Source organism: Phoenix dactylifera, chromosome 13 (genome assembly GCF_051530095.1).
Source record: "Phoenix dactylifera cultivar Ajwa chromosome 13, Ajwa_hap1_PhDact_Kaust_v1.1, whole genome shotgun sequence".
NCBI lineage: Eukaryota > Viridiplantae > Streptophyta > Magnoliopsida > Arecales > Arecaceae > Phoenix > Phoenix dactylifera.
The window spans coordinates 17,998,792-18,010,973 of NC_143202.1; the positions used below are offsets into that span (position 1 = coordinate 17,998,792).

The 12,182-nt window shown below is 37.1% G+C and overlaps 1 protein-coding gene across 2 annotated transcripts; it reads left to right on the forward strand.

Annotated features, from left to right (window-relative positions):
- Nucleotides 1-447: 447 nt before the first annotated feature.
- LOC103722007 (uncharacterized) lies at nucleotides 448-8,093 on the forward strand. 2 transcript variants are annotated; one of them, XM_008812418.6, is made up of 2 exons: nucleotides 448-1,964; nucleotides 7,389-8,093. In XM_008812418.6, exon 1 carries the CDS (start codon nucleotides 644-646, stop codon nucleotides 1,892-1,894), a length of 1,251 nt encoding a protein of 416 aa, XP_008810640.4. In that variant the 5' UTR covers nucleotides 448-643; the 3' UTR covers nucleotides 1,895-1,964; nucleotides 7,389-8,093. The 2 variants fall into 2 exon arrangements, with proteins under 2 accessions (XP_008810640.4, XP_089783099.1); XM_089926973.1 differs by lacking the exon at nucleotides 7,389-8,093 and adding an exon at nucleotides 3,085-5,263.
- Nucleotides 8,094-12,182: the final 4,089 nt, after the last annotated feature.

Here is a 12,182-nt window from a genome sequence, read left to right on the forward strand (position 1 = left end):
TTCGTAATAGTCTTCAATTTTTTCAATATAGTTCTACCATTAAATTTAAGAATAAGCAATCCTTTCGAAATGGTCGGCTCAAAATTGTATTAATTTTTTTCGAAGACTTTCTAAGTTTTTTTTTTTAAAATAAAAAGAAAGAAAGGGAGACCTATGATACTATAATTATTGAGGTCTAGATTTTTTTTTTTTTTTGATATACATAATTGAAAAATCAGAGCTAAAATCTCTGATTGTGAAGACATATTAATTTCAAATAAAATATTGTGTTGATTATTTATAATAGGCCCAGAGTTTCTAATCTCAACTAAATCCCCTTTTATAGCTTTACAATGGCTTGCGTGAACACAGACATGTCACTAGACCAGCACTTCTAGCACAATAAATTGCAAATTTTTATGCAGTCCTACCTAAATTACTAATAGTCTATTTCGACCGTCCGATCTAGCTGTGCATAAAAAGGACATGTTCATCGTCCTGTTACTCCCCTGCCCTCCCCATTCCGGACCCCTAATTCATTAGAACCCGATCCCATCGAATTCGGGCCGTAAAAAAGTATCCAGAGTCTTTCCTCCCCTTTTCTTGATGGCGTCCTCCGGCGGCGGTGCGGTGGTCTGTCGGAGCAGCAGGTGAAGGGGGCGGCATGGCGTCGTCGCAGAAGCGGAAGAAGTGGACGGAGGAGGAGGAGCGGTCTTTGATCGACAAGTATGCGGAGATGGCGTCCGACGGCAGCCTCGCCCGCATGCGGACGCGGGAGAAGAAGTTCCGGCCCATCGCCGCCCACGTCAACGCCGGCCACCACGCCGTCGACCCCGTCGCCTATCCCTTCGTCTGGTCCTGGAAGGACGCCTCCACCAAGGTCCAAAATATGCGACACCAGTACCTCCTAGTCAAGCAAAAGCTCATCTCCGCCCTCCCTTCCCAATTTGACGGTTCTCACGATCCCTCCGCCGCCATCGACTGGGGCGACGGCGTCTCCCACTGGCCCAACTTCATCCGCTACAAGCAAGTCTTCGGCGACGCCCCGCTCCCCCCAAAACCCCCCGAACCTCCCCCTCCCCCTCCCCCTCCCCCCTCCGCCGCCGCCGCCGCCGCCGCCGTTCCGTCCTTTCCGGCGGCCATCGATGACGGCGATCTGGGGCTGGGGCTCGGGTTCGACTGCTGCGGCGGGGAGGATGTGGACGAGGAGGGGTTCGATTACGAGGAGGTTGCTGCTGTGGCGGTGGAGACGGAGACGGAGCCTCCGCCTCCGCCGCCGCCTCCTCCTCCTCCGCCTCCGATGCCGCCGGCAAGGTTGAGGAAGAGGAGGAGGAAGCGGCCGGAGCGGCGGCGGGCGTGGGCGGCGCTGGCAGTGCAACTGTCGCGGCTGAGGGAGCGGGAGGCGAGGCTGGAGGAGCGGGAGGAGGAGAGGGAGAGGGAGCGGCGGCAGCGGGAAAGACTGGATGAGGAGGTGGAAGAGGAGATGGAGAAGCAGCGGGAAAAAGCGATGAGGGAGGCGGAGGAGGCGAGGCGGCGGCGAAGGGAGCAGGACAGGGAGTGGGAGGAGCGGATGGAGGAGCGAAGGACCGAGTGGAGAAAGAGAGTCGAGGAGATGCTGAGCCAGCACCGGGCCGAGATGGAGCAGATCCAGGCAAGGATCCTCCATGAGCAGCAGAGCATCATTGGCCAGCTGCTCGGTATCCTTTCCCAGTGGGCTGCGTGCCCTACTGTTGGAGGGCTCTCGGACGGCGGTGCAGGGCTTGGAAGCCACCCCCACCACCCCCACCACCATCAGCATCACCAGCCCTACCACTCCCATCTGATGCAGGGCTTGCACCACATGAATGGGATGGTTCCGGGGGAGAATCGGGTTGGTGGGGATGGGCAGGAAGACCAGTTTATCGTCGATGGATGATCGAACTTGGACCTTTCGGGTGTGTTCATCGTGAAAGTGGATTGTTTGGAAGATTGGTAACATGGATGAGGTTCGTTTTGGTCATCCTTTTGGTATCTGTTGTAAGTTTTGTTGCAATGTGTAGTTGTAGTAAATGATATTGTCATTCGTTGTTCGAAATTCTAATGAATGAAGCTATATATGCTCTGCCTATTTGTTTGAAGTTGGATGAGGTCTTCATTATCTCATTTTCTTTTTGGCTGTAATTTTTCGTGGAAATGTGTAGTCTAAAAATGATGGTTGTTTCTTGTTATTCATAATTCTAACCAACATAGTTATAGTTACTTTACTGATGGTATACGTTTGGAGGCTGGGCTAGCTCAGGAGGTTTTGAATGATCCAAGGGGTTTTAGTCAGATGAATGCAAGGGGTGAAAATGTGTAACTGAAGTTGGTTTCAAAGGTTACTTGTTTGAAGAGGTTTATTTTTGTTATTTTTTCCTCCAAATTGTGTACTGTAGTGTTGTTATGGTATTTCATTTGTTAAAGTTCTAACAACTGAATGTTAAAAAAAAATTATGATTCTCTACTCTTATTACTTTTTGGAGAGCGACCAAAGAGCTCCTAATGGGGGTTGCAGAAAGGAATTGTTTCAAGTGCAAGGGTAGCAATGTCTTGTAAGGCGCAGGCCACCTATTTATTGATTCTCCTTTTTTTTATTTTTTTTGGATAATAATAAAGCATTAGTATGAGTACCGGACTTTGGTTAGAGTTGTCTTTGATATGAGTTGAAATGAAACATATTTCTTGCAAGATACACCATCTTGGTACTAAGCTCTGTATTGGCGCCACCCTGTTACTATGTTGGTTTGTCCGGTATTGAGTGTCGGTACATTCCTTATACTGCATATTGGTACTGAACGGATACAGTAAGGTACACCTCATACCGTTTGGTTAGATATGGTATGGCATACTTTGGTTTTTTATTATAGTTCTTTACATGTTTCTTTGGCATTATCATTTTTGTTAGTCATTTTGTTGCTGTGATAACTGTATCAAACTATAATTGGCTTGCGAAGATATTGTTGGGCTTTAGATCTTCTACCATTAAACATTTAACACTTGGACAACTTTCACTTGAATTACTGTTTCTACCACATATTGTCTTTTCTAAACTTCATCAATTAACAACAGTTATTGAATATGTTCTAGTGGTAGAAGATTCAAAATTGTAATCCAATGGATGCCAATTGAAGCATCAAGGCATAACTAAAGGGATGTTTCCGCTACTTTCTTTTTCCGGTCTTTTCTTCTTTCAGCTCCGGCAGGGGGACTTTGTCAAGCAAATCAAGAAAGAGGCTCAGCTTACGTCTTCAAGTCCCGTCAGTTTTTGATAAGGTGTGGTTACGTTCCATTTCCGGCTGAGGAGAGTTAACTGGGGAGTCAGAGATAACTACCACTGGGATAATTACTTCATCATTGCTGTTTAGACAATTTGTTTAGTCTTCTATTATACGGCAAATTTCTGAATACTATCTCTTGAGTGGTTATTTAAGAGTATTTGTTAAAATTCTTACTAGACACCTCAAAATCACCTAAAAGAGCTTCTAGTCATCCAAGAAGTGCTCTTGCCCCCCTAAAACCTATGCCAAATGGAGCCTAAAATAGTAATAGAGCGATCCATCCCATTGCTTAGATGACTATTCCATGTGTTACCTCTCTTGGCCTTCTATCTCTTGGGCTCTACACGTGCAAGAGGGTGTTAAGGAATAGTCCCATATCAAATAGGTTAGGGACCTTTGTTGGTCATATATACTTTTGGGCCCATGACCTCCTAGCTTAACTTGTGGGTTGGATATTAACATTCTTAACCGCATAAAGAATAAAGATGCAGCATTGCAGATAATGCTCTTCAAAATTCTCATTCACATGCCTGTATGTGAAAATCATCACAATGCTTGTTAGAAACAATCTACATCCACACTTTTTCCTTTTGTTTTTAAGACAAACACTAAAGAAAACTCACAGATTTGGACAAGTTTCAACTCGGAGGTTTACTTGATATATGATGATTGATTCAAATCTTACATGTTTTGCTACTTTTGGTTCATGCAATAAATCTTTATGATGTCCAACACTGGCTTGTTTTCTGTACTTTGTTGAACTATTTGGGCTTTATGATACTAAAGGGTGTTTTGAGAGACTATACTTAGAAATTGCTGTTGCCTTTTGAGTAAAATGCAGATGTTTAGGAAGACAGGACTTTAGAAAGTTCTTTGGTAATGAATAATTGGTTGTATACTTTGGGTATAATAGTTTGAACTCTACCATTCTCTCTATTCCTTGCAATCATCCAGATAGATGTTGTATCTTCTGGAGATCTAATAAGTCAATTGAAATTAGAGATTGAAAAATGGAGCATTGTTGTCAACAAGGTTTGCTATCTCAGTACTAGACCCTGTACCAGTACCATTCTGTTATTATGTCGGTATGTTGGGTATAGGGCCAGTTTGCACGCCTTGGTACAAATCAGTATGACAAACCATGGTTGTAAGCCTCATGCTACTTCTTTGTCAGTTTGTCTCAAGTCCAACTTTCAGGAGCTTCCTAGATGCTACTGGTGGTGGTGATAGAGCATTGGAGCGATACAGAAAAAAATATGTGATGAGGGAATAAGTGAAGCAAAGAATGATAAAAATTGCACATGTTTGTAAACTCTTGTGCATGTGTTTGAAAAATCTTGTGCACATGTTTGAAAAATCTTATGGATCTAGATTCGAGAAGAAATATCTCTCTGTAAGATTAGGCCATTCATGAAATCTGGAGCTACAGTTTAAGATAAAGACAGATCCATGTGTTGTCATTGTCTAAGTTCTGGTATAACAAACTGTCCTTGGATGACAAACATGCATCTCCTTGTACTCCGAGTAGGAACTTGTATTCCATGATTGAAGATTGAAATATGTACTGCTGCAAGATACTTGGTGTTGATTGTTCAATTATCAAGGTAAGCAAAGGTGAGGATTCTTTCCAAGATGTCCATGTAGACACTCTTTGGGACCTTGTTTCAACTTTGGAATGCTTGCCTCCCTATAATGGCATTTGGTTGCCCCAAAAGTTTCTGAAAATGTTATTCAAGGATGAGTATCCTGTCCCCATGTTAAAAAATTTGAATCTTGATAATCCCATTTATCTTGGCACACTGTAACATGGCCGAAAGGTATGAACCTTAATAAGGAATGTGAAGAAAATTTACCGACCCCTCTACCAGCCCCTTGTGTTCAGAAACAGAAAAGATATTAAAGGGACTTGGACATACATTTTCCAAGCAAATGTCTTACAAGTTGCTAACTGAAGCACTCCTGCCCCACCCAAATTGACTTCAATTCTCTCTCTCGCCCCCCCCCCCCCCCCCCCCCCCCCCCTCTCTCTAACCTACAAATTTGAGCAACCATTTTGTTGAGCATTGTATTTAACCGTCCTTCCTTTTAATTGTAACTTCTTCTAGATACCCTCTTCCATGTGATTGGTTTCTCATTCTTGAAAGTAAACATCAGCCAACTCTGGAAAAGATTACTCTAAATACCCTCAACTTTACCATAATAGAAGCTAGAGGTTTATTTACATACGCTTATCCATAGCGAATATGGAGATTCGCTGAAATGGCTGTTATAAATGTAACTCTTCCTCTTTTTTTTATATCTAGTCATTAGTAAGATCAATAGATCATTCTAGTGCATCATTTGAAATCTCGTGCTAATGTTGCCAACAGCTGTTAGCTCAGCTAGTTGGCACCGCTATCTTTAAGGGCTTGTCCCTAGGGAAGTCCAGGCTCAAACCCTGGTGGTAACACATTATGATAGTATTGCTCACAAAAAAAGGAAAAAGGAAAAGAATTTTCATCCAAACATCAACTTGTCATTCTTGCAAGGAGTTGAACAAAATTGTGGGATCAAAACAAAGCACGTATGTGTAACCATTTTGCTCTTTACCGTTTTGTTAACTTGGCATATATGAGGTATCCTATGAAAATGATCATCTTCAGATTAGTTCTGAAGACTATCTATGGAAATGATGTTACTGAATATAGCCTATTCAACATTCATTAAGACTTATTGATGGAAATGATGTTACTGAATGCAACCTATTCAACATTGATTAAGACGGACAAATTTCGTAATGTATTCTGCAAGTTGTATAGTTGGTGAGAGCGAGCTTCATCAAACTCATTAAATTCTTAATGGGACTGCTCATAATGTGCGTATCCATATCTTTACTTGCTATGCATCTGGGCATGTATGCGTGTACTAAATTTGTTTAAATACTAAAATACAAGGTTCGTCATTTTGGTACCGGATCTATACCTGTACCATCCTATTATTAGTGTTGGTACGTGGTACAGTATGAGATGGCAAAACATATCAAGTATCGGTATGGTATGAGACTATATACCGGTATGGTAACGGTATGCTCGACATGGTATGGTACCTACGAGTACGATAAATCTTACTGAAACATATGTAAAAACAAGATTAACTTTATAGGTTTTGCACATATTTGATGGGAAGGAGCTCATGAACAACAGAACTAGGAGTCTTCAATGCCCTGAGAATATCCTGAGATTATGAGACTGCCTTTGATGGCAATAAAAATAGGAAATGAATCATATAAATAACTTATTGTGTTATGCAATTTTCTATAGTTCATCTTATCGTTCAGTTCTATGCGATCATATAAATTCATTGAATGATACAAGATTTACTTTTCATGTTCTTTTCCAATGTTACGAAGTGAACCAGACATTCAAATATTAAGGAAATGCTAGGTCTGGTCTTTTTAAGTGCTTTCCATGACATATATGGGGCTTGTTTAGGACGGCAATGCAGGACTCACAAAGCGAACACAACATATCATATTCCTTCGTGACTATTGCTGGTTTTTACTTCTCTCTATGTTCAACTCTGCATATGGTTGCTGGACTCTGTAAGCTTCATGGGTTTTTCTCTGCAATAATAGTCTTCCTTTTTTGCATGCTTATATAAGAGATCTGAAAACTAGATGCATGTGAAAGGAAATAGGTGAGAAGAGCAATGCCCAAGTGCTGCAGTGGGTGCATCAGTTGCTCTTCAAAGTTCTGAGATTATTGAAGGCTATGAATTAGTGGTCTTAGAAGCTGACAGGTCAGCTTTCTATCATGTCATCAAAGTGGGAGAAGGAAGGGGAAGAAAAAGAGTCGTTTGACATCAAAATTGAAGCTGCAGGCAGTGACTGTGGTCTTCCCATTTGGCTCATTGCTTCTGGTTGGCCCTGCTGCTGATCTGCAGGGCATGCACCTTCATTTTACACCATCATAGCATCTGAAGATTCTGATGGAAACCTAAAAAGCATGCTGGCTTGAAAAATTTCATTTAAAGAAATGGTCCTTCTTTGTACAATTAATCCTGGGTGATGCTCAGAGAAGAATCTGCCTTGAGAATGAAAAACTAGCAGAACTTTATATTCTTCTCTTTGTGCAGGTTTGTTATGTGAACTGCTGCCACTTTTCATCTGTTCGATTGTTGTTGTGAATTGATTGTCGTCGTGCTTCAAGAGCTTGAGAGGAACAACTACACATGCCTTCACAAACATGGTTCTGATGGGTGATTTTTGATTTCAGTGTACTGTTTGAACTGACTTGCATTTCTCTTGTTACTGGAGTGGCGGAGAATCTCATTTACAGCTGCTATTAGGTTGTTTAACAAATCATCCACAAAGATGATCTGGCAACAGCACTCGGCGGCAAACAGTTGACATGCTGCCCTATTCTGGAAATGGTGGTTGGATTTTTCTTTTTTAAAAAAGAAAATTCTTTATTTAGAACATTGTTATTTTGGAATACAATGAAAATCTATTGTTCCAATTCAGTTATCACCATGTGTCTGCTCTCGCAACTGCTAGGTTCAGTGAGCAATATCAAGGAAAACAATATGCTCTTAAAACTGTCATGATGATTACATGACCTATACTATATGCATGCCAAAGCATGTGATTGTTGTTTTATTCCATATTCAGTCATTATTTACACCTCCATCTAGATTTTTCCTGCAAATCTAGTCTCAGCATATTCATTTAGAGGCCATTTTCGATAAGCTGACTATCTTGATATTTGATGTAAATGTAAAAAATGCAATAAAATCAATCTCACATTTTTATCGTTAGAAACACGATTACGAAACCAAGATAGAAAACATGTTTGATGCTATTATTTTTATTTTCTATTTTTAAAAATCTCTTGCATTCTCTCTAAAAAAAGAAAGTAAGACTTCCTTACTTTCACTAGTTTAAAACAAGAAACTGACGTTTTTATCACTATCATTGATATTATCTGCATCGTCACTGCCATTGCTGCTATCACTGCCATTATCTTCTTCACTACCATCGCCACTACAGTTTTCACCACCATTGTTGCCACCATAGTTGTCATCCTTTCCACTACCACTACTCTTGGTATCCTCCATTGCCACAACAATTGTCGCCACCATCCCACCACCTTTGCCACATCATGCTCACTATCAAAGCTTTTGCCACACCGCTATCTCTATCATCGCCACCGCCACCACATCGTTGATGCTCTGTTGCCACTACCATCATATTATTGTATTTGGCCTCCACTATCTCTGCTACCATTATCACACCTCAGATACCATGATCATATTAATACTTTTACAAATAATTAACCGTACCAAATATATTTATATTTTTATAAATTTAGAAATAAAATGGAAACAAAGTTTTTATTTTTTATTTTTGAAAATAAGAAAAAAGAAAGTGAAGCCAAATAACACCTCAATTTTTTATTTGATTAACATTTTAATTATAATTAAAGATTATGAATTTAATACATATTCTTTATTTGATTATTTTTCTTGGAATTTATGCTTGTAAATTTGGGCAAGAAGAAACTTTTGTTTTGCATCTACTATAATAATTGTTGCATCACAAATATTGATTATTTAATCATATTTTGTTTCTCTCATTAAATATGACCTACTATTGTATTTTGTATCATATTATATGCATTGTATGGTTGGTTATTTTTTTTTTTGAAATGAAATAAAGGAAGAAAACAAAAATACTTTTAACAAAAGCAAAGATCTTTAGATTTGTGCCAATATCATAATATCTTTCATTAATTCTTAGAAAACTTTGATTCACACTTTTCCAAGAGTTTAAAATATTCAAAAGGTGAACTGGTGGCTAACCATTAGCTGGTTAGGCGGTGTTAGCAAAGAATAATATAGCTATAGTAACACTTTATGACATGTGAGTAGTTTAGTGGGCATCATTAGCTAATCTTTTAATTAAATAGAATGGTTGACATACCCAATGGACTCGATGACCTGCGTGAATTGTGCCTTTTAGGGTTTGTTGGACTTCATTCAAGACCTTCATGGTGCCAATACGAGATGCTAAAACCTCTTTGACTGATATAAAATATAAAATAATATTTATTTTAGTATAATAATGTCTAAATAATTTTTATATTAAACTAATAAAAATTATTTAGAAAAAGATCCAATGTGAGGCATATATACATATTCATTAATTTGCTCCCTCTCCATTCTTTTCTTTTATTTTTTTATGGAGACCTAATCTTATTATCTGTCTATTCCTCATTTCATCTCAAGTGGTAACTTAATAGAAAACCTAAAATAATATATTGAACTTAACCAATTCCTGATCCAAGACCAAGGTTTTAATGACAGTTTTAATTCTACTATAATGGATCCCCATTGACACCGTTATTGATTGTTATAGTGTCTATTATTTGCATGAAAACATACTATTTTGAATTTTTAAAATTAAAATAATCATTGTTATAACAACTATTACAACGATGTTATAATGGAAAATAGTAGGAAGTATTAGAAAATTAACAATATTATCTGTGATCTTCAGGATCGGCTTGTGATTTTCGGGGGTCAACTCATCCATTACAGCAACTCTTAAAACTTTTCAATTTTTTTTTTTTTTTTTGCTCATCTAACCTCTCAAACTCATTGAGCTCCCTATATAACAAATTAACCACTCCAAAAATACAAAATCATTAGTATCATACTTAAATATTTTGTCCTCATCAAATTAATCCATTGGGTCAACAATCTCTCCCTTTTTTTATGATGATAAAACTTTAAGTATAAGCAAAATGAAGCATATTGTGTTTCTAGAAATTATGCACAATAAATTTATTTATGTAAAATATGAAGTAAATATATATATGCCTTAAGAACATACTTCATGAATGCTGCATAAAATATTCAGATTAACCTAAGCTAATATATATTCAATTAAGTATATACTCAACCTACTCTCTTCCTCTTTTTGACCGTATCAAAAAGTTATATTCTAAAATTATCAAATATCAAGAGAATCATAGCAACTTTAAGTTTGTTCCAATTAATATTTAGAAAAATTGAAGAGATTTAAAAAAAAATAAATTAAGAGATTTTGATCATTCAATTTTGATGTATCAAACCATTTGGGGTTCAAGAGTTTCAAAAATTTCAAACTTAGTAATACTTAACTTTCTCTTTCCCCCTTTTTTGTTAAATTAGAGCTATTTAAGATCAATTTTAGTGGTGCTAAAAATATCAAATATTAGAGTTGAAATTTGGTTCATGATTGAAGCACATGATGTATCCACCAAATAGCAAGCTTCAAGGTGTATTAGGGCAAATTTCAAAATTAAATTTCAAAAGAAGCTTGTTGGAGAGAATCATTTTTTTACTTCTTCATATGTTTAGCATCCTTTCCTCCCTTTTGTAAAAGTATTTAATTTATGCTATTAAGTTTCATATAATCTTTCCCCTTTAAGTTTTCTTTATCTCTTTTAATTAATCATTCCACTTATAGTTTTAGAGTTTGAGAATAGTTTTCAATTAAACTTTCAGATTAATAATTTGAGATTTTTATTTTCTATGTATTGCAGCTCATCTTAAGTCATTAAGATCTTGAGTATCAGGGTATAGAAAACACATATTTCAAAGTCTCGGATCATATTCATTTAAAAATATAAGAAACTCTATAAAACCAAAATCAAATAAGAGGCTAATATTGATAAGTTTCAGCAAGTATTGGTACATTGAAATATGTATCAAGGCATTACGTACAACTATCATAAAATTAAAGCATGTAAGGTATCACAAAGAGATATATTAAAATCAATCCATTCTACCACTAATTTAGTTCTAACTAAGTTATGTAAGAATTTATTTTATTTTAATTTAGGTTGAATTATGTTTCTTTCAAATAAGCACACTTACGATCTTATTTTTAAGTTCCTTAGTAATTTCAAATTTGAATCTAAATACCCAACTACTGATTTATGTTTGATTAATTTTTGATTTTGGATATCCAAATTTTTTTAGATCCTTGTTGACTAGTAATTATTAATCCTTTAGGAACCCAGATTTTCTTATTTCCAAAATTGCTGTTGTTTTTAAGGAAACAAGAATGTTCCATGTTTCCCTTTTTTCCACAGTAATTATAATTTATGAATGAGCAAATAGAGTTAGTTACTTTTATATCTAATTTTATCCTATATGTATGAATTTTGAAAGCTTAGTATTTAAGTCTTCTAATTTTAATTTCAGATCATTATTTTTCATAGTTAATTGATCTTTTCTTTTGAAATTATTTCTTTTCTTTAGATAGTTTAGAGTTTAATTTTCTAAGTTCTTTATTTTTCTCTCCTAATTGTCTTAATTCAAAAATAAAATCTTCAAATGCATCTTGCAATACATCCAATGTAAAATCAAAATAAAATTCAAGTTTTACCTTATCTTCTTGTGCCATAAAGCACAAGTTGTTTACCTTTTATTTTCTTCTTTTTTAGAGCTGAAATCTTTGTTGTCGCTCTAAATTTTCTTCTTCTTCTTCTTTTTTGCTTGGCTCCCCCTTAGTTTGGCTTTCTTTCCTCTCATCTCTTTTTTTTTTCTTTATTCAACTCCCTCTTTGCTGAAGCTTTAGTTCTTCCTTCCTGCTTCTTCCTCTTTTTCATCTTCCGGAAGCTTCTAAATTCTTTGATGATTAAGGATAGGTCTTCATCTTCAGCACCAGGTTCCTTAATTTTTGTGCTTTCTTTTTGATTGGAGGACTTGAATGCTAATATTCTCTTCCCTTCATTGCAATCCTCTTTTTGGTTCATCATGCTCAGCTAATGGGTCATGAGAAAACCTAAGAGCTCCTCCAAGGTATCTCATTTAGATCCTTTGCCTCTTGAATAGCTATCATCTTTGCTTCTTAAGACCTAGGCAAAGTTCTAGGAATCT

What these genes read in the sequence shown, in the direction of transcription:
- LOC103722007 (XM_008812418.6), top strand. Translation starts at nt 644, where the DNA reads ATGGCGTCGTCGCAGAAGCGGAAGAAGTGGACGGAGGAGGAGGAGCGG.